Raw genomic sequence first — 27,120 nt, forward strand, 5'->3', positions numbered from 1 at the left:
GAGGACCTGAGCATAACTGTGCTCTCCCTGTAATGTTTCTGCATCCAGCAGTGAAGGTAAAGGTTAAAGGTAAAGGGACCCCTGACTGTTAAGTCCAGTTGTGGACGACTCTGGGTTTGCGCACTCATCTCGCTCTATTGGCCAAGGGAGCCGCCGTTTGTCCGCAGACAGCTTCTGGGTCATGTAGCCAGCATGACTAAGCCGCTACTAGCGAACCAGAGCAGTGCACGGAAACGCCATTTACCTTCCCGCCGAAGCAGTACCTATTTATCTACTTGCACTTTGACGTGCTTTCAAACTGCTAGGTTGGCAGGAGCTGGGACTGAGCAACGGGAGCTCACCCCGTTGCGGGGATTCGAACCGCCGACCTTCTGATCGGCAAGTCCTAGGCTCTGTGATTTAACCCACAGTGCCACCTGCGTCCCAATGAAGTCCCATTGAAGGTGGAACAACACAATTGTGGCCTTGTGCTTTCCCCTTTAATAGGAATCAATGGGAGGGAATTGGAACAGAGCAGAACAAGTAAGCACTGGAAAAACCATGCAGATGCCAACTTTTGCTGTGGCAGGCTTGGATACCGTGGTTCCTCCACCACAGATTCTCACGGATTGTCTTGCCATTGTTTCTGATGGTAGGTCATGGGGAGAGAGTATAGCTTAGGAACAGATGACATGTTTAGCATGCTAAAAATCCTTGGTTCAATTCCTGGCATCTCTGGAATGAATGATGAAGTCTATCTTACTAATGCCATAGGGTATGCCTGATTTGCTGACAAAGTTTTTATGACAGCTTCCAGCAAATGTATAAAGCAGAACAGCAAGCGTTTTTAAAAATATTGCCTAAATATTAGACAGGATGAACAATAGTGAGCAAAGAACTCTTACTGGCATTGTCTATCAATTAGGGATTACAGGAATGTGGGAAATTCCCTGTGGCAATGTTGTAGATGTTCTGTCTTTCTGTTCATTAAGTAAGAATTACACATGACAAGTTCTCTATTTTTAACTATTGTCTTAACTGTGGTCAGCAAAGTTCTTCTTTGACATCCTCACATGATGCGCAGTCAAGCTGCTGTTGAGCCAAATATGCTGTAGGGAGCAAAAGACTGCTGTTCACTGGATGGTGGCTATTGTGGGACAATGTGAGGTCTTTGACTGGGCCAGCATTTGTTGCTGCTGACACTAGCAATGTGTAAAACTTGTTCTTAAATTCTGTGGCTATTCCAGCCTTTTTGCATACTTGCATTGCACTTTACGGAGACTTTTTAGGGGAAATTGGTGCTTCACAATTCAGTCACAATGCATTTAGTGGATTACATTCTTCCACATGAAACTATTTACCCACTAGTTTGAGAGACCCTTCTCCAGGTGCTCCTAACTTTAGAGTTTAGGCAAGTGGCCAGCAGGGAGAGGGGGTCTCTTCATTGGGCCTAGTGGCCTTTTGGGTCACCTCCAAACATCAGCTTTCAGCAGGGAGGGGAAAGAACTCTGATGTTGTGTGAAGTGTGCAGTTGCCTTTACTTCCTCTGCAAGAAGATCAAAGGGAAATATCTCCAGACTTTAGTACCTTGCAAAAATCTGGAAAAAGTAACCCATGCATTTTGCAATTGCAATTGCAATTGCATCCCAAAAATGACATGCATGTTTTCTGACGTTTGAGGCGTTTAGATAGTTGTTAGGCAGGGTGTGCAGCTCTGCTATTCATTGCATTTACCGGTTTTTGCATTCTTATGCTGGGATCTCGGAGTTCTTTTTGCTTTTGACACAGTCAGGAGAGAATAAGAGTGTTGGAGAACTTTCTTTTACAACTTTGTAAAAAAACCAAAACAAAAAAACCACATTTTCTCCATAGAGAAAAAAGAAAGTGAGAAGAGTTGTAAAAAAAATATATTTTTTTTAAATGAATATATATCTTTGCTGACATTCTAAGTATTGGTGCTGACCTTTAAAGTCCTAAATTGCTTCAGCTCTGTATATCTGAAGAAGTATCTCCACCACCATTGTTCAGTCCAGACCCTGAGGTTCATCTCTGAGGGCCTTCTGGAAGTTCCCTCACTGAGAAAGTGAAGTTACAGGGAACCAGACAAAGGGCCTATTCTGTAGCTGCACCCGCCTTATGGAATGTCGTCCCATCAGATGTCAAATAAATAAACAATTTTATGACTTTCTATAGACATCTGAAACCAGCCCTGTATCCAGAAGCTTTTAATGTTTGATGTTTTCTTAATCTGTTGGAAGCTGGGCGGGCTACAAAACAACTTCTTCTTCTTCTTCTTCTTGAAATAGCTTTGTGTGTGTTTGTGTTAAGGGTGTGTGATTGTGAGGCAGTCTAGCCCTTTCCACTTTTGCATTTGGTCCCATCCACTACTGGAAGGTGGCCCCTGACAGCTTTCCACTGGAGTAATGCAGCCCTTGGTTTGAAAAAGGTCCTCCATCCCTATACTATACTGTACAATCCTGGCTCAGTTGTACAATGCTGTTCCTGCTCATGTCCTTCCTCTCCTTCCTGCCACCTCCCAGATACTTGTCCACAACAGCATACTGTATGTGTGCTTTTCACAGTAGGAGTGCAAAATTGCAGATATTCATGGCTATCATGTCATATTATGTCATCATATGATATAATGCAACTTCCCATCATACTATGCCATATATGTCATGGCTTTTTAGATTGCTTTGGCAAAAGTCAGTGGAAGTTAATGGGAGGCTTTCACACATTTTACTGGGTGTATAAGGAGGCTTCTTTAGATGTAGCTTTTGAGTTTGTCACTAGCTTCATAGCAATGTTTTATTGTAGTCGAGCTTGAATGGGAAAACAAAGCAAATGGCAGCCCTATGCCAACAGGGCATGCAGATAAGTGGTGGGAAATCTGAACCAGCTGGATCTGCCAGTTTTAAAGCTGCTTTGTGGTTAGCAGCCAGCCAGTAATTCCCTTGGACCCTGGGTGGTTAAGCTTCCTGTTTTTAGAAGCCTGTGTACCAACTGCAGGCTTTGCCTATATTCAGAGCAGCTCTCGTATCTAATTTCATTTCGCTTTTCAATCTTTCTATGCATTTCTCCTGCTCTGGAGGGTAGAACTCAAACCCATGGCTTCAAGTTACAAGAAAGGAGATTCTGACTAAACATGTACGCTCCCAGTACGTTTCCGAGCACAATTCAAAGTGTTGGTGTTGATCTTTAAAGTCCTAAACGGCCTCAGCCCAGTATACCTGAAGGAGCGTCTCCACTCCCATCGTTCTGCCCGGACGCTGAGGTCCAGCGCCGAGGGCCTTCTGGTGGTTCCCTCATTGTGAGAAGCAAAGCTACAGGGAACCAGGCAGAGGGTCTTCTTGGTTGTGGCGCCCACCCTGTGGAACGCCCTCCCATCAGATGTCAAAGAGATAAACAACTACCTGACATTCAGAAGACATCTGAAGGCAGCCCTATTTAGGGAAGTTTTTAATGTGTGACATTTTAGTGTATTTTTGGTCTTTGTTGGATGCCGCCCAGAGTGGCTGGGGAAACCCAGTCAGATGGGCGGGGTACAAATAATAAATAATAATAATAATAATAATTATTATTATTATTATTATTATTATTATTATTATTATTATGAAAAAACTTTCTGAGAGTGAGAGCTGTTCAATACTGGAATAGTCTCCCTCGGGAGGTTGTGGACCCTCCTTCCTTGGAGGTTTTTAAGCAGAGGTTGGATGGCCATCTGTCAGGGATACTTTAGCTCAGATTCCTGTATTGAAGGGGGTTGGGCTAGATGACCCTTGGGGTCCCTTCCAACTCTACAGTTCTTTGAGTCTATCAGTGTGCTTCTCTGTCTCTCCATACAGGACCACTGCTATTATGAAGGTTACATCCAAAATGATACTGACTCTACAGCAAGCATCAGTGCATGTCGTGGGTTGAGGTAAGATGGGTCATTGCCATTTCTTGACATTGTTTTTGTTTATACTCTGATAACTCTTTGGGGGTGGGATCAGAGGTGGGGGGTGATTTCTTCAGGAATGCCTTGTTGGGTGGAACATGGTAGCTACTTTCTACCAGGTCAGATGATTTGTCCATCTAGTCCAATATTGTCTGCTCCAACTGGCAGCTGCAGTTGGAGAGGTTTTCCCCAATTCTTTCAAAACTGGAAATGCAAAGGATTGTACCCGAGACCTTCTGCTTGCTATGGTCCTTCCAAGCCACAATGGCAATTAAATGTAGATATAGAAGAGCATAGGAACCTACCTTCTTCCAGGCTGGTAGAAGCCCAATATTCTCTATGCTGACCGGCAACAGCAGAATTATTTCCTCTCACATGTTACCTGATCTTTCCTTAACTGGACAAGCCAGTGATTGAACCTGGGCCCTTCTCTGTGCCCTGCCACTCTTAGATGAGTCTATGTGTATTTTCCAGATCTTCTGAGTTGTGATATTATCCATGGCTTGAAACAGGAACCTCATGCTCTCAGGTGGGGATTTAGCCCCATGAGCTACCCAGGACTGCTGTTTGTTCTTGGCTCCCAGGTCCATTTTTATGCAAGGGAAGGTTACACAACAGCCACTTCTCAAAGCTGTGGACTGGTATGATATAAATATTAGGAACCTGGACACCTTAAGAACATAAGAGGAGCCCTGTTGGATCAGACTGAAGGTTGATCTAGTCCAGCATTCTGTCCATGCAACAGTGGTCAACCAGTTGCCTCTTGGGAAGCCCACAAATAGGATTTGAACACAATAGGACTCTTCCTGTAGCATGGCTATCAAAGCAATATTCGTAACTTGCAGGGATGCTAGGTTGGGTAGGAGAGGCAGGTACTTCAACTCTGAATTGTGACCTCACCCCCTTAAGGCCTGATGCGACGACACCAGCCTGACTTGGATGTTGCAGGAGAAATGGGCTGCATGCACACCATACATTTAAAGCTCATGGCACATGTATGGCATATATGCAACCTTAATCAGTCAATCTGAGTGAAGGAATTGTGATCCTTATTTCAATTCTAGTCTTGGAAATAAGTAACATTTTATGCTTTCCTGCATAAAACAGTTGATTTGGTAGGTATAACCTTGGGTGCAGAAAGCTAGAGCAGGAGAGATGTGAGGAAATACAGGAAAATAAGATCCAATGTGGTTTCAAGGGGAATTTAGAGTAGAGGAAACGGCTTAGTAGTTGATCTTCATCAACTTATCTTGAAGTGCTCTTCTCATGTTTTCCAGAGGGTATTTCAAGAGTGGTGGTGAGAGGTATCTTATCGAACCTCTGAAGCTCTCAGACAGTGAAGCACATGCAGTCTTCAAATATGATAGCCTAGAAAAGGATGAGACCCCCAAGGTCTGTGGGGTAACCAACACTACTTGGCAATCAGAAAACCCCACCAGAAAGACCTCCAGGATGAGCACAAGTGCAGAAGTAAGTGGGGTATAGTGGGTGGACAGTGGGTTGCATTCATTCCCAACATTTTAAATTGCACTGTTTGTTTTCAAATGAGTGAATAACTGCAAATGTATTTAAATTTAGTACATTAATAATTGATTCATGTTAAAAAACCAGATTACTATCCCATCCGCTCTTACAAAATCTTAAATCAGCTGCCAGGCTTAGAAATAGTCAGGTGTTTTTGCCCAAGAGAGGAGTGTGGGAGAAAAGCTTGGTTAAGAATAAATAATGCAATAAATAAATAAATTCTCTCTTGATTTATTTCTGGAAGTCTGGCTCGATGATGGCAATTAAATTCCATTGGTGTTTGAAAGAAAATAAACCTAGTTTTTATTTGAAAGTTTGTCACATGCGAACCAGATGACAGTTTTACAGAGCTGGCAGAAAAAGTGTCATTGACATATGAGGGCAAACACTGACATGTTCAGTGCTGTTGAGGCTGGAAATTGGGAAAAAGGGCTAAGAGACAATTAATACTTGCATAGTGACTTGTGCAAATTAAATTCATAGTTCTGCTTCTACAAATATTAGCCTGACCACAAATGCAAATTAATGTGCAATGTAGAGCTCAGACCAAAATTGAGCTAAGCCATACTACTTGGATGTGGATTGATATTGAGATGTAAGTTTCATTTGTATAGTTTTGCATATTTTCTGCTACTGTGTTGAGATGGGTATGTTCTCCTCAGATCACCTTACATTATTTCAGAAATTATCTGAGCTTTTGTAAAAACAATATATATATATATATATATGGGTAGCCACTGTTTCTGTCCAGTAATTCATTTCATAATGCAAGTCCTGAAAAATGGAATCTTTACATTCTGTACATTCAAAGATTTTAACAAGCTCTCTAACCTTATAAATGTCTTATCACACACAGCCAGCATTACCCAAGGTTTATGTGCTTTAACCAGGCTATAAAACAGCAATCCTTAGTTTATCAGACTATCCAATGTTCCTGTGAACCAGGGCTATATAATGGGCAGCCAGACCCAAAATAGGCAGCTGAAGGGAGAGCAGAAATAACATTTAGGCAGTTAAAAAATCCAAGTCATGCAAAAGTTAAATTATGTTAGGTGATCTAAAAAGTGAGTGATGACCATGTAAAAGAGTAAATTAAATGGTCCTGGCTCCCCTACAATCCCAGACCTTGATCAATCATACACGCTTTTCTTCCTCCCAAATACACTTCCCATAAACACGATTGCTACTCTTTACTAAGTAGTCACCAATGTTTCTAAGATGGCGCAAAAACGATTTTATAACTTGGAGACCCCTTTCCCAACAAGGCATGCGAAGTTGTGATGGTGATTCCAGAAACAGCCAATATGATGATCTTCACAGGGACTTTATAAGTGAAATATTTAAAAAGAGAGAACTCTACCATTTAGATTTATGTATAACTGTAATGGGAATCAGCCACATATTGACCTCAAAGTGGTACTTAGAAAGTTAGTATTCACAACCCTCCCAAGACTCTCTTCACTCTTGATGTCAAATTCTCAGTTCTGAGGATTTTCTGAGCAAGAAACCATGTATGCACACATACACAAAAACAGGCTGGTGTGTTGTAGTGATGCATGCACTGAGAGTGAATTATAATCACATTCCACTGGGCACTTCAACATTTTCCTTTTATAATAAAAATAATTTATTATTTATACCCTGCCCATCTGGCTGGGTTTCCCCAGCCACTCTGGGGGAAAACCCTTTTAAACAACCCTGCCGTGAACTTTGTGTGGAAACTCTGACCAATCTCAACTTTCTTGTTCCATTTAGAAGCAGGCATACCTGAAGGCCAGGAAATATGTTGAACTTTACATAGCTGTAGACTACACAGTGGTAAGTATCCCAAGGTATGCTTTCCTCCTTAGTTCTTTTGAAGATTCACTTTACAGTAAGGTTACCAGATTTTTTTCAATGAAAAATGGAATCTTTACATTCTGTACATTCAAAGATCTTCCTACTAAATAGATGGATTTTGTCAGGGGACTGATTTGTAAATCCGGGGACTGTTCCTGGGAAACGGGGACATCTGGTAACCTTATTTTACAAGGGGAGCACTGCAGTATGTGAACTGCCCTGTTAGACCAGACCAAAGCGCAGGGTTCCCTCTAGTCTTGCATTTGCTGTTTCCAGTTTCCAGTCGAATATCTCTGAGAAGCTCAGAAGGAGGGCATGAAGGTGATGGCCTTATATTGTTATTTGCCCGCAGCTTCTTATATTCAGATGTATATTTCTTCTCAACATGGAGAATACATTTAGCTATAATGCATAATAGTCATTGATCGAACCAGTTTTCCATCTTTTTCCTCAGTGGTAGCAAACTCCATAAGATAAACCCTATTTTGATATTCTTTGCTCCTGTGCCCATACTTGAGGTTGTGCTCACCCCCCTTATGTGTACACAAACAGTGTTAACTTCTGAAATAATAATAATATCAAAGGAGGTGGTGGAAGGTCTCTCCAATTACAGATTTGGTGTTCTGCTAACGCTTTTACAAAAGGGAACAGCTGGTCTTGTGAAAAATTAGAGGAAATTGATATTGTGCTGATGTCATTTAATGATGCCATTTGTTGTTACTTCCTTCTAACCACGGTGACACCATTTCACTACCATATATAGCTACAGCCTTGGAGGTGATGCTTCTTGCAAGAATGGAAAAAAGGCATTTGAATGAACAAGGTTTACTGTGTTTCCAGTCCACTGTAAAGTCACTGCACAATTTCCCATATTTAATGAGAAGCAGCTGACCGCAATTACTGAGAAGCAGCTAACCTCATCAGTTTCATTATCATTCAATGAGTTTTCAGTGAAATCCAGAACTTAATAAGGAAGATGCAAACCTGATCCTTGTCCTGCAAATATTTATCTGCATGTTACTGGGGACAGTAGGCGCAGCCACACTATGCATACAATTGAATTTAAACCAGTTTCCAATATCTTTAATTTCCCTGAGTTGGAGATCATTAGTAGTTGGGAAGACGGGTGAGATATTAGATAGATAGATGATAGATAGATGATAGATAGATAGATAGATAGATAGATAGATAGATAGATAGATAGATAATAGGCATTATGGACAATTTTTATTTTTATTTTTTTAACCCAAGGGGATTTTTAAATTTACATAATTTGGGGAACTTTACAGTTTAAAGTAACGCCTTGCATTTCATGTTTTTGTTCAACAAATTCTTGAAATGCATTGGGGTTTGTTTGTTTTTTAATGTGCACGTAAGTGACATTGCAATGGTCATTAGCTATACACAATAAAAACCTGACCTACAGACTGACAGATAAAGGATTTTTTGTCCTTTGTATAAGGTACCACAGAATGCCAATTTCACAGAAAATACAACAGTGAACAGTCACCCCAAATTACATAGAATCATAGAATTGTAGTGTTGGAAGGGACCACCTGGGCAAATCTAGTCCAACCCTCTGCAATGCAGGAATCTTTTGCCTGACATGGGGCTTAAGCCCACGACATTGGAATCTCATAAGTTAAGAATCCTAATACATAGACATCAACAAAAGGTAACCAGTGCTTTTTTCTGGGGGATACAGGCGTTCGCATACCCCTAAATATTTTGTGAATCTAAGTTTGGCCTCATTGAGGGGCAGTATTTCAATACGAGTAGGAAAATGAGAGTACCCCTAAACATTTTTTTTACAAAAAAATCACTGAAGGTAACTAACCCCTTCCCAAAAGAGGCATCCCCAAGGAACTAAAAAAAATGGGAGGGGCCCTTATGGGCTTCAAGGGGGGGGGGGTGTCTGAGAGTGCTGTTGTGCCCACAGGTGCCATGTTGGGGACCCAGGTTTAGGAGGTGAGCTTGAAAGAATCCACTATGAAGAACCTCTCATAGCTTGTAAGTTGTCAAAAAAGCATTTTCTTCCTATATGTAGGTTCACAGATTCTTTTGCTACAGCAAGGATGAGTTAAATGCCTTCCTCTTTCCCTGTAACCCAGGAATCCCCAACCTGCAGCCCTCCAGATGTTTTGGCCTACAACTCCCATGATCCCTAGCTAACAGGACCAGTGGTCAGGGATGATGGGAATTGTAGTCCGAAACATCTCGAGGGCCGAAGGTTGGAGGTGCATGCAGTATAACCTGTACCCCACTCTGCTCAATCTGTTATTAATACTTTCATCTTTTTCTTTTTGCAGTTCAGGAAGTATAGCCGCAATATGACTGGCATTAGGACAAGAGTATTTGAAATAGTCAATTACATAAACATGGTAAGATATAATGGCAATGACCCTGAGTGAACAATAGTGAGGCGTAGATATGTTTTTAAATGTTTTAAAACATATGTTTTTAACCATATGTTTTAATATGGTTAGATTGGTCTCAACTAGGGCCAGGGCCTTTTCAGTACTGGCCCCGATTTGGTGGAACGCTCTGTCACAAGAGACTAGGGCCCTCCGGGACTTGACATCTTTCCACAGGGCCTGCAAGACAGAGCTGTTCTGCCTGGCCTTTGGTTTGGACTCACTCTGATCCTTATGTTGCCCTCCCCTTATGGTCTTGATCTATCAGCTACTTTTAAAATGAGGCTGCATTTTAAATTGCATTTTAACCTGTATTTTAAATTGTTTTTTTCCCCTCCCCCCTATTATGTTTTTACTGTGATTTTATTGGTGGTAGCCTTTTCATTGCGTGTACCTTTTCATTGCATGTACCTCAAAACTTCTTTTAGGTGCATGTGAAGAAATCTTGTTTTACACTCTGAGCTGACAAAATGATGTTTGATTTGAATGCATCTCAGCATTACTAGATGAACAATTTTTGTATTCCTGACCAAGTAGTTATAGAGCACAGCAACATCACTTATCACAGAGATGCCCACCTTTTGTATTCTTAGGAAAGAAGTGCAGGGCCTAGAAGTATATTTAGGAATGGGGAGAAATTAAATTCAGTTCGCATTTAAAGTGAAACCTTCCTAGCAATTACAATATGTGAACCAAAACGTAGCCATCTTTCAAAATTCATACTTCAGGTTTTGCAGTGCTGTTCTCCAGCCAAGGAATGTGTATAGAAATGCATTTGTGATGTTGTTGTTGTTGTTTTGTGCTTTTGTTTGGGGCTTTCAATGGAAATTTTATTTGGTTTCAGGAGTCTGTGGAAGCATTTGTTGTTTAACCCTTTCTCTCCCCTTCTCAACCCAATCCACCACCCCCACACAAAAAACGATGGCTGCTTTTAATGAAAATAATACACAAAGAAATAAGAACCTTGGGCTTGCCTCCAACTAAATCCTACAATGAGTAGACACATTTGAATGAATGACCATAACTTAAGCAATTTTCATCAACTTAAGTGGGCCTATTCTAAGTAGGACTAGTTTTGGATACAATCCTGAAACTTCCGTATCTCTTTTAATGTTGTCCTAACACCCTGGTTAGGAACGTGGGTGGCGCTGTGGGTTAAACCTAGGACTTGCCAATCAGAAGGTCGGCGGTTCAAATCCCGGTGACTGGGTGAGCTTCTGTTGCTCAGTCCCTGCACCTGCCAACCTAGCAGTTCGAAAGCACGTCAAAGTGCAAGTAGATAAATAGGTACTGCTCCCGCGGGAAGGTAAATGGCATTTTTGTGCACTGCTCTGGTTCGCCAGAGGTGGCTTAGTCATGCTGGCCACATGACCTGGGAGCTGTACGCCGGCTCCCTTGGCCGGTAAAGCGAGATGAGCGCCGCAACCCCAGAGTCGGTCATGACCGGACCTAATGGTCAGGGGTCCCTTTACCTTACTAACACCCTGGTTTCAAAGTATATATACAATTTAATCTGCTCCAAGTTGGGGTGAGGAGTATAAAATCCATTACCAACTTTTCCCTAAGGTATTTCTTAAGGTATTTTTGTGTGTTCCCTGATTACAGTTTGTTCCTCTCATAGGTTTACAAAGCCATAAACATTCATGTAGCATTGATTGGCCTAGAAGTTTGGTCTGATGGGGATAAGATTGATGTGAACGAATCTGCGGGCAGCACTTTAGACCGGTTCTCAGCGTGGAGGCAGGCAGTGCTGTTGAAGCGGAAAAGGAACGATAACGCTCAGCTTCTCACGTATGTATCTCTGTGGCAAAAGGTTGTGGGCAGAGGTGGAGTACCTTAAGTGAGCCATATGTTTCCAAAGTTTCAAAAATACTTCCCCCCAATGCTGTCGAGTGTGTGGGGGGGTACCCTTGCCCCCAAATGGCCTCCTCAGTTTTTCACCAGCCCTTTTCTTCTGGGTGTCATTGACATGGTACTGGAGTGAGGGGGGATGATACACCATATTTTCTGCAACATTTGAACTTTTGGCTAAATTTGTGGGAGGGTTCAAATAACCTCTACCATTTTCAGGCTGCAGGATGAAAAACAGGGGTTCTGGCAAAACTCATTGATCCCTACTTTTCTTGCATGTGCCTTAGTTCTGAGACAGGTTGCAGCTGAAATATTAATAGTCTACAACTCCATTGGGAAGAATTGCCAAAGGCTTATTTGCCAAATGCAGCAATAGATTCTATGAATGATAGAACAATGGAGTCTTTCTGAATGAGATCTCACAGTCTGTTCTCTATCCTTCCTTTCTTTCAGAGGAATTGACTTCAGTGGACCAACAGTAGGACTGGCCTATGTTGGAACCATGTGCAACCCTGCTCATTCCTTGGGAGTTGTTCAGGTTTGTGAAATTAGATAGGAGGAGGAGGGAAGAACATTGGGTTGCAGGCAAGGAAGGCTTATAAAATGGCATTTCCTTACTACAAACATAAACTAACTTATCGGCTGTGGCTTCCTCATCCTGGGAACTAGCTTTTGCATGTGGCTGAGTCTTAGGAATTTGTTGTTGTGCATGGCTGAGTTGGCTTAGAGTGAGAGCAGACTTTGCTCATTCTGTTCTGGGATGCTTGAGGAACTCAATTCCTGTGAATTCCAAAGTGAACAGACCGAATCCACACACCCCGGGTTAATTGTAATGTAATTATTCTTCTGTTTTCACATTTCACTGATTTTTCAAACACACATCTCCACTCAAAAAATATGCCCAAATTCTTTAAAATGTGTATTTAGGATAAACCACACATAGGCCAGGGACACAGCTGGTGCTGTGTCTAAACCACAGAGCCTAGGGCTTGCTGATCAGAAGGTCGGCGGTTCGAATCTCCGTGACGGGGTGAGCTCCCGTTGTTTGGTCTCTGCTCCTGTCAACCTAGCAGTTCGAAAGCACGTCAAAAGTGCATGTAGATAAATAGGTACCACTTCAGCGGGAAGGTAAACGGCGTTTCCGTGTGCTGCTCTGGTATGCCAGAAGCGGCTTAGTCATGCTGACCACATGACCTGGAAGCAGTTCTGCAGAGTCATTCGCGACTGGACTTAATGGTCAGGGGTCCCTTTCCTTTACACATATACATGTGTAAATCCACATTTACTGTTGCTCCAGAGCAGGGTTAGCCCATGTGGCCATGCTGGCTAGGATGGATGGGAGCTGGAGCCTAACCACATAGGGAAGTTACCACATTGACCCCCCTACTCCAGGAAAAAAACAGAACTAGAACTAATGTGTGGAAGTGGCATGGGAGCAGATTTTGGATAAGTGTTAGTAGAAGGAATGGCAACTGTTATTTGACAGTGGAACAGGCTTTCCAGAGAGCTAGTGAGTTCAGCTTTGCTGGAGGTAATTACACAGAAGCTGGAAAGGGGGTTGGACTGAATGACCTCAGGGATCCTTTCTACCTCTAAAATTGAACGATGTAGGCTGCCTCAAACCCTGTGGAAGGAATGACCAATGCCAGCAGCTGAATGGCTGTGAATTGTGGCCTGTGGGGTGCTTGGAAACTTGTTCCACTTTGCAATCCGAGGCAGGGAGCAACAAAGATATTTCTTCTCAAGTCGTTGGTGGGTCACCACATGTAGCTGTTAGGCTGTGTCAGCCTTGGAAGAAGCTCACTAATTCTGGAGGCCTAGATGTTGCTGAAATATCCTGGGAAGGAAACAGAAACACAACCAGCCTCCACACATGCTGCTGGAGCATGCCATGCATGCTGTTAGATTATTAATTTCATTTACTTTCCCCCTTTGCCTAAACACTTTGGCCTGCCTGAAAGCAATGTAAATTGGAAACAGAACATATGAATAAAAGAAGCTATTCAGAAGCAGCTCGCCTGGCGGGGCAGAACCACAACCCCAGCTTCTTGGTGACACCATTACTGCTGCTTCCCTAGAGGGAGGGGGGAACCCTGGTGAAGCTGATCTGGTGCACCAGATAATTTGGGCAGCCTTCTGGGGGATGGGGAGGGATCGCAAAGTGGGTGGAGCAACAAATATAAATTTTTATCTTAGGATAGTGGGCTAGTTTCCACATATACTCACTTCTGCACAGATCTATACATTAAGTAGCCCTCTCCACCCATATCTAGACAAGCAAGAGACATTAATAAAGATCAAGGACAGGTTGTAGCCAAGCAAAAGCACTCGGCTTTCTTCCAGCTGGAGCTCTAAAATATCTCAGGTGGGCACCATTGCCTTTCTAAAAGAACAAAGATGGTTTCATGGTCAGTTCTGGTACCTCTTTTTCTTGAAAAATAGCACTGCAACGGGGGTGCAAAGTCGGGCCAGTCAGGGGCATGGCCGGGGGGTGGGGCATGTGGCCTGAGAAGATAGAGAGGTCTGGGAGGCTGAGTTTGAACCCTGGGCCTGATGTTCCCCATCCCTTATCCATGGAGTAGCCATAGGTCTGTCTAGTTCAGTATTGTCTACGTTGACTGACAGCAGCTGTCCAGAGTTTCGGGGAGAGGGCTTATCTCCAGCCCTCTCTGGAGATGCCAGGGATGGAACATGGAACTGCCTTCCAAGCAAGTTGCAGCCCTTTCAAAAAATGCTCTCTTGCATGTGATGTATAAAGAGAGAATAGAGCTGAGCAGAAATGTTTCCCCCCAGATTTGCTTTTCCATTCATAAGTGGGGGTCAGAAACTGTTTTTCTGAAATACTTTAGTGGTGGCAGCTGCTCCCTCCCCTCTGTGCTCCAAGAAGGAGTATACATCACAATATAGTTTTATTCCAAGGGCAGAAGTGTGGAGGGGAATTGGCAGCCAAGGGATCATCAGCAGAACCACCATGGCCACTTGCAGCAGTGATAAAACTATGGGTTTTATCCAGTGCTTATCCTACACAGAAAAGATCCATTGAAGTTAATGGGCATGGCTAACTTAGGCCCAAGGGACATGGGTGGCGCTGTAGTCGAAACCACAGAGCCTAGGACTTGCCAATCAGAAGGTCAGCGGTTCAAATCCCTGTGACAGGGTGAGTTCCCATTGTTTGGTCCCAGCTCCTGCCAACCTAGCAGTTCAAAAGCACGTCAAAGTGCAAGTAGATAAATAGGTACTGCTCCGGCAGGAAGGTAAACGGTGTTTCCATGCGCTGCTCTGGTTCGCCAGAAGCAGCTTAGTCATTCTGGCCACATGACCCGGAAGCTGTACGCCGGCTCCCTCAGCCAGTAAAGCGAGATGAGCGCCGCAACCCCAGAGTCGCCCGCGACTGGACCTAACGGTCAGGGGTACCTTTACCTTTACTTTTACATTTGTTGTTGTTGTTTAGTCATTTAGCCATGCCCGATTCTTCGTGACCCCATGGACCAGAGCATGCCAGGAACTCCTGTCTTCCACTGCCTCCCGCTGTTTGGTCAAACATCTTTAACTTAGGCCCCTTAATTTTTTGGCAACAATTCCATTTTTTTAAGAAGTGAAAAAATAGCTGCTATTAACAAACAACAGACCCTTGAAAATGACTAGATTTTCTTCCCTCCCTCCACCCACCTCCAGAGCCTAATATTCACTCAAAATTTCATTGAGCTTTTCTGTGCAATGCTAATAACCACCATCATCTTCTGTTTCCTGGAAGACTAACAATAGGTCAACTATTCTCCCTTCTGCAGGATCACAACCCAAACCCAATTGCTATTGGTGCAACCATGGCCCATGAAATGGGGCATAACTTTGGCATGAATCACGATGCAAGTTTCTGTAAGTGCAGTTCTGGATCATGCATCATGGCGGCGCAACTCAGGTGAGTCCCCTGTACCTGCCAGAGGAGTCTGGCAAAACCTGTGGTTGCTTTGAATGCAATTGCTGCTAAACAGTTTTGAATTAATAATTCAACTATGTTGCATGGGACTGTTGCCAGGATGGTGCAGTTATCTGAAAACTCTGCTGGAGAGCAAAAGTGCTGAACCCATTGTCTGCTGAAACTAACACCTGCTTCTTTATTATCAGAGGAGAGATTTAGTTAAACTGGGCATAAAAACTGGGTTTTCTTACAGCCAAGTGGTATATAAATTTTGTTAAGTAAATAAAAATAGAGAGAACAATCTTGAACTGATAAATGGTGGGAGTAGAAAGGGTTAAGCAGCCCTCTCCACATGTTTCTTCCACTTAAAGTGGCAGCACTTTGCAGCTGCTTTTTATTTTTTTAAGAAAGTTGAGAGACTGTCAATGCATTCCTGACTAGTTCCTCTCTCAGTGAAATCAATAGATCACAGAATTTTGTTTGCTGGCTGGTTGATGTTGTTGTTTTGCTTAGGCTCAGAAACAGGTCTTGCTAGCCGTTGCTCTATTGCAGACTTCTGCTGTCTTTTGTGTAGGTCTCTTGCAGCCTTAATAGAGCATGCAGTTGTTTGGGAAGCTTCTGTACTTGCTGCAAAAAGCCCAGGGTGCTCCTTCCCTCATGTTCAGGGAGTTATTTAATGGAAGTTGTGCATCATATGCAGTTTTAATATGTGAAAGGATGTCTTTGGTGTTTCACACAGAAGCACTTGCTTCAAGAATGTCTGCTTTTCCCCAACAAGCAAGTGCTGAGGTTTCTGGTGCAACTTTGTTATGACCTTAACAGAAAACCACGTCTGGTTGTGAGTGGTTTTCAGTAGATCCCCTTTTGCTTTCATGATGTGACTTGGTGACCATTGCTCACCCACATTCCTCTCCCCCTCCCTCTCCCCCTCCCTCCCTTAATATGTGCTTTCCGAAACAATAGAAACATCCTTTGATATTTTCCCTCCTCTGAATTCAGCCACGCATTTCTCAAGTCAAGCAATGTGTATAGAAATGTGTATGCTAGTGTAAAATCTGCACAAAAATGCTTATATTGGCAAAAATAACATACAAAAATGTATATAAACCTGAAAAATTCACACTAAAACGCTGATGAGTTTTCATGAGGACCTCTAACATTAAAAAAATGACAAAATGATGATGAAATGTGGAAAACTGAACTTAAGATGGGAGGAAAAGGAGAAACTGAAAGAAACAAAAAATGACAGATTTTCCCATCCCTAATCTCTATTTAAGTGTTCCTTTAAGCCTAAACAAATTATTTCACATTGGGGCCAAATTACACATTACACTGGAACTGTGTGCATGATTTTTTTTATTTCTGCAAATGCAGCCATGAGGTACAATTTAGATCAAGGCCATGCATGGGAGGTTTATCATGCACCCAAATCATGGGTGGAGCTTTGCTTAGCCATGGAGGGGGAAAGCAGAAAACCTATATTTTAAAGCCAACACATCTTCCCCTTCAAAGCTAATAGCAGGTCTGAAGGAGCAATTTGTATTGGGGCCATGGTATTTCAGAGAAGAGTTAAATCGTTCTTCCTCTAGCCATGGCCCTGATAAAAAACAACAGCTGCTTTAAAAAAAAGAAAATTACATATGGAATTCCAAACACAGAGCTTTAATGTAACACATTGCTTGGCTGCTAGTTTGACCAGAATAAAGCTTTTTCAGATGAAGTGACTGAATAATAATAATAATAATAATAATAATAATAATAATAATTTATTTATACCCCACCCATCTGGCTGGGTTTCCCCAGCCACTCTGGACAGCTTCCAGAAAAATATTAAAATACAATAAGGACTGAATACAGTGGTGCCCCACAAGACGAACGCCTCGCAAGACGAAAAACCCGCTAGACGAAAGGGTTTTCCGTTTTGGAGGCGCTTCGCAAAACAAATTCCCCTATGGGGTTGCTTCGCAAGACGAAAAAAATCTTGCATCCCCCCCCCGCGGGGTTTTTTCACTTTTTTCGCTCTTTTCTTAAGCCGCTAAGCCGCTTATCAGCTGTTCCGCTGATAAGCCGCTTAACAGCTGATCGCTAGAAGCCGCCTGACAGCTGTAGCGCTAATCCGCTAAGCTGTCAATGGGCTTGCTTCGCAAGACGAAAAAACCGCTATACGAAGAGCCTCACGGAACGGATTAATTTCATCTTGCGAGGCACCACTGTATTGACATTACATATAAACCCCTTAGCAGTTTGGGACCAGTTTATTTGTAGGATCACCTTACCTCATATATGCCCAATTGACTGCTTAGATCTGCTGAATTGGCACGTTTACAAGTAGCCAGGACCTTTTCTCAGCCAAAACTCACTGGAACTGAGTTCCTGCACCTCTTAGGTGGGCACCATTGCCATTCTAAGAGAATAAGGGAGGTGTTCATTGTTTCTTTTTCTAGAAAAATAGTACTGCAGATAACACTCATTCTATACTTGAAAGAAATCAGCCTTTTAATGTGGCAGGACCTACACTTTGGAACTCCTTGCCTGTTGACATCAGGCGCCTGCTTAAAACATTTGTTTAAGGCAAGCCTATCCAGAAGTACCCTGCCAACCTAGCAGTTCGAAAGCACGTCAAAGTGCAAGTAGATAAATAGGCTCCAGCGGGAAGGTAAACGGCGTTTCCGTACGCTGCTCTGGTTTGCCAGAAGCGGCTTAGTCATGCTGGCCACATGACCCGGAAGCTGTACGCCGGCTCCCTCGGCCAATAAAGCGAGATGAGCGCCGCAACCCCAGAGTCGGCCACGACTGGACCTAACGGTCAGGGGTCCCTTTACCTTTTTTATCCAGACATACAGATGTTGGCATGTTTTGATCTTTTACTGTTAATTTTAATTATATTTCATATGTTTTAATTACTTGCCTTTTGTACTGTTTTATTGATAAATGTAATATCTCTTGTAAACTGATTAGAGGCATTATTTTTTTTAAAAAAACGGATGTGCATTGAGCAAATCAGTTGCAGTCTTCCCTGGTGACTTCTTGATAGAATGCACGTCTCTCACGGGCATGAACATTGGTCACCAAGGGATCTTGCAAAAAGGGATCTTGCATAATACTAGTGGTAAGCAGAAATAGGTTTCTTAGACGTCTATACAAAATTCTGCAAGAAAACTGCACCACAGAGTGAGAATTCTTGTCCTGACTGTGGTCTTAGGTTTTGGTTCTCAAAATACAGATTTCATTGTATTTTTCTTTTCTTTTTTAAAATGACTATATAACCTGGTCTTAAGACTTGTGCAGAATCTGTGAGAACTGGTTGTGACATATTGAGGGGAAAGGTGTGTTTGCATCTTCTGTAGCCTCGGGGTAGATGTGGCCAAAATTGACACATTGGGAAAACAAAATTTGCACCACTCTAGTCTATCCATGCATCTGCTGTGTTTCCTGAAGAATTTGAGTGAGTTAGTGATGATGATTCTTTGCTTATTTAGCACTATAGGAAACTACCAAGCCACACTATTTAAATATCTGTCCAGCTGGTTCTTATATATTAGAAGACTATTGTGGCATTAAGCAATTCATTGATTCATGCATTGCATTCTACCACTGCACTATACTATCCCTCCCAATTATTGGCTAGAATAGTTTCCCACATATCTTTTCATCTTTACAGCTACAAAACTCCCCGGGACTTCAGCTCCTGCAGTTTGCAGGATTTTCAGAAATACATCATGGACCGGACCCCATCCTGTATAACTAACATGCCATCTCCAAAAGATATCATTGCAACCCCAGTCTGTGGGAATGACTTTGTTGAAGAGGGAGAAGAATGTGACTGCGGCTCTCCAGAGGTATCTGTTAATGAACTGCTGTGAAAAGGAACTTGTCAATGGGTGAAATTCTTAACAGAATCTTATGGCTGTTTCATGGCATAACTGGGTGCACTTTCACATTAAAGAACACATGGATTGGCAATGCATATCAGTGTACCAATGTTCCAATTTCAAATTTGGAAATTTTAATTTTGAAGTGAGGGTTGCAAAAGTTCCTTAAAAAAATATTATTAATGCAGATAGAAGTGGTGTATCCTCTGTTTGAAGGAGCCAGGAAATGCAAGATGATACCAAATTGGAAAAAGAAAATGATGTGTGAAGGGAAATAACTGCAATTTGGGGGTTGGACAGGGGGGTAGTTACTCAAGCCTAGCATCAGCAGCAGGAACCTGGGCAGCTGCCCTCACGCTGGCTCTGAGACAGGGCCCACGGCTATTGACTTCTGTCCTGGTGCTTGTGAGTTACCTTTTAAATGTTCCACAGTGCTCCTGCCGTAGTGTCACTTGGGCATTGTGGGAAAGTTAAATAGCCACCCGCTGCTCCTACCACTTACCACTTCTGTAAGGCAAATCCACTGATGTAAGAAAGAGTCCATCCGAGGATATGTTGCTGAGGATCCCATCAAACCTGGATCATGCCCTGGGATAACTACGTAGCAGCAGCAGCAGCAGCAACAGCCTTTCCTTTTCCTTTTCCTTTTCCTTTTCCTTTTTCCTTTTCCTCTCTCCTTTTTCCTTTTGCCAACACAAGACCAAACAATGCACCTGGAATGATACAATTCCATGATGTAGTATCTTTCCAATACAACCTTAAAGTAACAATGTGGTAACTACTCATTAACTGTTCTGTGGGAACATAGAAGAAGCACTGGATATGGCATTGGGTGCTGAACAGTGAACATTTCAGGTTATGTTTTCAAATGAGAAGCCAGAGACCTGCTCTGAGCGTGATTTGCAATTGGCAGGGAGAGGGTGACAGTCTCTTGCATAAACCCATGAGGAGCTAGGCAGAATAAATTATACAAAATAAAAGGGGGAATATTATGCAAATATATTTGGTTTGCACAATAAATTAGCTTAGTGCAGAATTTTCATTTTTCATTTTGACTTTTTTTAACACCAAGGTCACACAGCTCTGGTTAAATACGCCTTTCAGTTTATGATCATTAGTATTTTAGATGAAGTGCGCTGAAGAAATACTTTCCTCCTTTATTAGTTACCCATCTGAAAAGATACTAGCTGGAAGAGATCAGGCAAAATTAAGTTGATAATACAGGACTGTTCTTGGTTTTAAGGAATGCAAAAATGACTGCTGTGAGGCTGCAACTTGTAAACTGAAGCCAGGTGCTAAATGTGGATATGGGGAGTGTTGTGAAAATTGCCAGGTAAGACTTTGTTTCCTACAGTGAAAATAATACCTCTCAATCTTGCTGCACATTGGTCAAATGGAGATGTAATCTCTGTTTCTCTATTGCCCATATTGATAGCAAGCATATTTTTATTCTTTCTGGGTTGCCTTCTAAAGCGCAGTTGAAACTTATTAACATGTCTGCACAGGAATTTGTGGGGAGGTTGATTAGTTCTGTTGCCACAAGAGGAATGGACCTCTTATGGCAACCTCTTAGTTCTGGTAAGTAACACAAGTTGAATATGATGGTCTCCACTTATGACATGAATTCCATTGTGGCTTTCAGGCAATGTAACACTATACGTTGTAGCCAATTAACTTTACTCAGACTAGATCCAGTGAAATTAATGGACCTAGGTTAGCCATGTACATTAATTTCAATGGGTCTGACTTAATGTTGGATACAACCCTATGGGCTCAGTCGGGAATCCAGGCTATGTTTGGACTTCTCCAGATGACCTGTTTATTGAGCATTCATTCTGATTTGTTTGTGGAGAGCTTATAGAACAATGAGCATTCATACTTCTTGATGCATTTCCCTGCCTCTTTCCTAATTGAAAAATAGTTCTTGTCTTGTTTAACAGTGGATTTATTGCAGTAGAACACTTTAATCCACATTGACTTTGCAAAACTAAATTTTCCAGTATGTGCTTGAATCCCCTCCGACAAACACTGAGGGTCTCGTGGAAACCCCTGGAGCTGTTTGGGTTGGGATGCCCATCCTTCCCTAGTAGGTGGCCAGCAAGGCAGATGAAGAGAAGGCTTCACTGTAGACTGGAAGAACCATGATCATTTGTATTTGATCTCCACTGCTAAATATGATAAATAACGAGGGATTGGATGACCTTTCACTTTCCCCTACAGATTAGAAGAGCAGGCGCTGTATGCCGGCCAGTGAAGCATGACTGCGATCTACCAGAACTGTGCACAGGGACCTCTCAGCAATGTCCGATGGATCGCTTCCGAGTGAATGGATTCCCTTGCAAAAATAACGAGGGCTACTGCTACATGGGGAAGTGTCCCACTTTGCAGAACCAATGCATTGCACTTTGGGGGCCAGGTGAGTGAACCCTGGAGTTACTGAACATCTAACTTGAAAGAGGCTTACAGATTTGTTTTGTATTCAGTGGAACTTGGTCTTTCCTGCTGAGCCGGAGCTCAGCTGAGGCTACATTGGTGTAATTCCTTCACTGTAGCTCAATCAGGGCTCAGCTGCCTCTGCTGGGACTCGTCCAGGAGAACCGAAGCTGGTGTGACTCCCTGAAAAGGGGTGGGATGGGGCAAGGAGAGACTTACACCTATTCCAAACCTCTTTCAGCTCAGTCACATCACCTAGCAACACAGCAGAAAAAGTACTGGTAAAAAGTTGTGCCTTTGGCTTGATCCGGCACTGTGTTGTGCTCGCGTTCTGCTTTTGCGATTCATACCATTATACTGCTACATGCTGAAGAAGATTTTATTTTATTTCTTTTGCCTTTTCAGGTGCCACAGTGGGTGTGGATTCTTGTTATGCTATAAACCAGAACGGGGTTTATTATGGCCATTGCAAGAAGGCTAATGGCACATACATACCATGTGGAAAAAAGTAAGCACCACAAACACAAATCTGTCCCAGGGCATAGTTTGTCTGGGTCTGGTCTGACCAATTCCTGGGGACCCTATGCATACCACCTTGGGCTCCGGAATGAGAGAAAGGTGGGGTATAAAAGTATCCAATAGGAGGCATCATGAAAAATTAAGCAGAGGCTCTTTAAAGGTCAACCGTCTCTGCTTGATTTCCACAAGGAGGTTCAGGTCAGGAAGCACAACCTGCTGCAAATGGTCCTCCAATTCTGCTCGCAAACACCATGGTCTGCTCTCAGGCAGATTATGTCAGCTGCAGGTGGTGGGAATTGGGTTCTTTGAGTATTCTTTCATAGCTTGAACCATCTCCTAAATGAGCTTCAGAGTTCCGTTGGCCTATGCAAACAACCCAGTTAATCTGGGGGTGGGGTGAGCATAAGGATGAGGGAGAAACTAGATTCAGTTCACATTTAATTAGCACATTCTGAGACAATATGTGAAAAATAGCCATCCTTCAAATTTTGCACCTCTCTGGATTTTGCAATGCAGTTCCCCAGATAAGTAACGTGTTCAAAAATGCATATTAGGGTTAAATGCGCTATTAAATGCATATATTAGTGAAGATAGCATACCAAAGAAGCATTAAATTAGGGGAAACTACATGAAAAAATGTGTATATTAGTCAAAAGATCATACAAATATGTGTATATTAAATTTGCTCTGAAATGCTGACAATTTTTCATGAGGTTTTTGTATAAAACCTTTTTTGGGGGGAATTCTTGTGGAAGTGCAAAAAACTGAATTTAAGACTGGAGGGGGGGAATGAGAAGCTGAGAGAACCTAAATTGATAGGTTTATCCATCCCTAGATGAGCAGTCTTCTGCTTATCCCATCTCTAGTAATAAAAATAAATAATAGAATCATAAAATTGTAGACTTGGAAAGGTCCATGAGGGTCATCTAGTCCACCCCCAGCAATGCAGGAATCCTTTGCCCCAGGCGGGGCTTGAAGCCACAACCCTGAGATGAAGAATCTCATGCTCCACCAGCTGAGCTATTCCAGAAGCACAAATGAATATCACTTAATCTGGTGAATGCATGAGGATTCCAAATGAGAGAAAAATATGACTTCCCTAATTAGTCTGTTCTTGTTTAAAAGAAAAACTCAAGGTAACTGTCTGCTTCCTTTTCAGAGATATAAAGTGTGGCAAGTTATATTGTACAGGGGGTTCTCGAATGCCTTCAACTGGAAGTCTAGTGTCGTTTGATACATGCAAAGGCAGTTTCCCAGGCAAGGACCAAGAAGATGGTGGAATGGTTGCCACTGGAACAAAATGCGGAGAAGGCATGGTTAGTGACTCACATTCTCTTCCTTTGATCCACAGGTGTGGTCAGGGGGGAGGTTTCTCAAGCACAATTTCTGTAATGCAGTTGTTGGAATTGCTGCAAGAACAGAGTTAGCCATTTCAAGGGCTGCACCTTTGGGGTTCATTTCATTTGTCAGCCATGTTTCTGATCCTGCCTGTGAACTGAGCCTGTCCAAGTTATGTTCACATACTTCAAATGCCGGCACAATAATATCCTGAATGCTACAGCTGGAAGATTTAATTCCATTACAATTTTTTTTACCTGAGCCCTTTTAAGGAGTGAAATTGGAACGCACTTATTCTTTGAAAGCAGAAGTCACCTACCTGGCTCCCACTGGGGCTCTGGGGCCCTTGAATTCCTCTTGTGGTGCCTAGGAAGCCTTCTGACCCCATTCTCTCTGCTTCCATGAGGTGATGAAGGTGGTTACCTTCTTCGTCCCTTGAAAAATGCCTAGAGTTGAAGGAGGAAGTTGGAAGAGTGATGTTCTTTCCCTCTCCCTTTACAAGGTTCAGATTAGCTCTACTGGATCTTTTCCCAGATGCCTTGGGAAAAGGAAGTGTGTGTGTGCTTCTGTCTCATGTGGGGTGCTCAGTGCTTTTTTAAAAAGGGGTACTGAAGGGTACGCAGTACCAGCACCTCCTTTTGTTGTTGTTAAGAAGTGTGGCACTTACTGGAACAACTTCATGGTGAGTACCGGCACCTCTTTTTGTAGAAAAGAAGCACTGGGCTTAGAAGAAGCACATCTGGCGTAGAAGGGAGAGAAGTGACCAGAGGACCCACTCAACACAGCACCCACTCAAAATTCAAATGTGCCCATGAGCCTAAAAAACATGCATGACCCCTCTTCTAAAGTGATATGGATCTTAAGATGGAGGTCAGAAGTTAGTATAGCTCAGTCATGACTGGCCATCTCCTCCCCAGCCAAGCAGGTCTCTAGACTCACAGGCTCAAGAAACTGACAAGTACCCCTTCTTTGAGGACACAACAAAGCTAGAAAGCTGCCACATCATTCTGTGATCTGAGCTGCCTACCAACATGGTGGGTGGGAGCACAGGGTCCGAAAGTTATATCCAGTCACACTATTTGTACCTTAAGCCAGATATTATCTATACTACCTGGCTGAGGCTATCCATGTTCCCATGCAGAAAAGGCTCTTTCTCTTTACTCACTACTTGAACCTTTTAATTGAAGCTTCAGTGGTGTTGAGTTTTGCAGAAAAGAAAAGAACCGCCCCACCCTGTTGATCATCTTTGGCATTTTGCTTTCAGGTCTGCAGCAATGGGCAATGTGTCGAGATTGAGAGAGCCTACAGGTCTACCAACTGTTCTTCCAAGTGCCAAGGACATGCTGTAAGAGTTACATCACAGTTAAGGGAAGAATAATGGTGGCTGCTTTTTAGTGGCCTTTGTAAACGTTCTGCTTAGAGACACAAGCCTTTCCTTCCTCTGTTGAGCATGTATGCCTGTATTCTTCACCCTTCCTCTCACAGTATTCTCCCAGGACCATGTTCCTCAATGAGTCACTGAATTTCTGCATTAGAGACTTTGGTTCTTTTGCTTTCCCCCACCTCTGCCCATGCCCAGTATTTCTTCTGTAGCTTCTGACGGATGCCAGTGCCCCAGTCCTGGTTGTCAGTTACAAGATACTGTGTATGTTGCTCTCTGAACTGTCTCTACTAGGGATGGGGGGAGAGAAATGTGTTCAGTTGCATTTTAATGAGAATTGGAATGCAGCTATCCTTCAAAATTTTAACTTATCCTAAATTTTGCAATGCAGTTCTCTAACCCAGATGTGTATATTGGGGGAAAGTGTGCACAAAATGCACATATTACTGTGCAAAACTGCATTATATTCGGGAAAATTTCCTTCAAAACTGTATACATTAGGCAAAAATGCACACAACAAAGTTTATACTAGGAGAAGGAAACAAAAATGGATAGATTCACCCATCATTACTTTGTACTGGCGCCAATGAAGATGTATCTGGACATGTACTTGGGCTCCCTGGTTGAGGTTAACCCTTGAGTCCCATGGCATGAAGAGCCCAGAATTTGTTGCACTAGCCAAAATGTGTGGAATTGGATGCAAAGTCCTCTCTTGCTGGCAAAACCTGTTGCTGAAAGCAAGCCCTGAACCAGATGGTATTGCAACAGTGACCGTTAAATGTCACAATTGTTGTTGTTGTTGTTATTATTATTAATTTTTTATTTATTTCATAAAAATTATTTACCACTTGATTGTAAAAAAACCCTCAAAGTGGTTTACAAAAAAGAAATTATTAATTTAATATTATTGCTATATTGTTGTTAAATGTGTTATTCTGTTTTTTTAAATATCATTTAATATTTATATCCTTCTACCAATAAGTACCCAGAGAAACTTACAAAAGAAAGATAAAAGGAAACCTAATAATACATTGAAGAATAAGCATGTATTACTAAAAAACTTACAGCCATGAAAAGCAGCAATTAAATTAACAGTCTGAAGACAAGAGGAAGGGAGCCAGGTGATGTAGGCCATCCACTGTCCTGAGCAAGACAGTTTTGGTCCTAAAACCAGGACAGGAGCAAAATTGGTTTCATCCTGAAAATCCTGGTGCTGAGAAGTGACCACACACTCAGTCACCTTGCCCAAATCAGGAAGGTTGGAGACAGGATCACAGTTTCTAAGGTTAGCCAGGTCATCATAGCATGAACATAAGATCATGAGAAGAGCCCTGTGGAGTCTGGCCAAAGGCCCATCTTGTCCAGCATCCTGTTCTCACAGCAGTCAACGAGATGCCCATGGGAAGCCCACAAGAAGGACAGCAGCAGTCTCTCCACTGCTGGAGTCCTGGCAATGGGTGACCAGAGGTTTACTTCTGTAAATTGTGAGGGCCATTCCTTTCCACAAGGAGGCCTTGACCAACTTTGAATCTCAGGTAGACAAGACATTTTTGAAAGTTTCCCCCTTCTCAAAGAAGTCTCTCTGTGTGTGTTCAGTATTTTGGCTAACAGCTGATGACTTACACCAATTTTGGGATTGACTGCAGTTTTGATAATTTGTTGGAGCTGTGCCTTTGTTATCTATATAATTTTGTATTTATTTTAAAATGTTTATTTTATGACTTGCACTGCATTGAATAACAGACCTGATCAAAAGGCAGGATAGACATCTTTCCAGTAAAAATAAATAAATGAATGAATAAAGCAAGCATAGTCTGCTTCTTTTCCATGTGCCCATTTTAGAGACTAATGCTACGTCTGTGCTATCACAGGTATGTGACCATGAGCTGCTATGCCAGTGTGAAGAAGGATGGGCGCCACCAAATTGCGATGACCCCACAGCAAATAGATGTGAGTTAAAGCAGGAGCCCCCTGCCACACTCCCCCTTTATTTTCACCTAACATAACCATGGACTCTTTTGTCATATGACTAACAAAATAGCCTCTTCCCCAAATTTGCCACCCAATTCACAGATGATTATTTTTGGGGGGAGGGGGATTTGGGCTATTGG

General features: G+C 42.5%; 1 protein-coding gene across 1 annotated transcript in view; it reads left to right on the plus strand.

Moving 5' to 3' along the window:
• Positions 1-27,120, plus strand: part of ADAM28 (ADAM metallopeptidase domain 28) — a 74,274-nt gene that overhangs the window by 32,249 nt on the left and 14,905 nt on the right. Inside the window, exons 5-18 of the mRNA XM_081890896.1 lie at positions 3,825-3,901; positions 5,197-5,389; positions 7,199-7,261; positions 9,592-9,663; positions 11,318-11,487; positions 12,001-12,085; positions 15,336-15,466; positions 19,128-19,305; positions 20,582-20,671; positions 21,559-21,754; positions 22,177-22,279; positions 23,450-23,606; positions 24,893-24,973; positions 26,881-26,959. Of these exons, the coding sequence (XP_081747022.1) occupies positions 3,825-3,901; positions 5,197-5,389; positions 7,199-7,261; positions 9,592-9,663; positions 11,318-11,487; positions 12,001-12,085; positions 15,336-15,466; positions 19,128-19,305; positions 20,582-20,671; positions 21,559-21,754; positions 22,177-22,279; positions 23,450-23,606; positions 24,893-24,973; positions 26,881-26,959 (1,675 nt within the window). The remainder of the gene's footprint in view (positions 1-3,824; positions 3,902-5,196; positions 5,390-7,198; positions 7,262-9,591; positions 9,664-11,317; positions 11,488-12,000; positions 12,086-15,335; positions 15,467-19,127; positions 19,306-20,581; positions 20,672-21,558; positions 21,755-22,176; positions 22,280-23,449; positions 23,607-24,892; positions 24,974-26,880; positions 26,960-27,120) is intronic.

The sequence above is a fragment of the Podarcis melisellensis genome (genome assembly GCF_964234715.1).
Source record: "Podarcis melisellensis genome assembly, chromosome: 15".
Lineage (NCBI taxonomy): Eukaryota > Metazoa > Chordata > Lepidosauria > Squamata > Lacertidae > Podarcis > Podarcis melisellensis.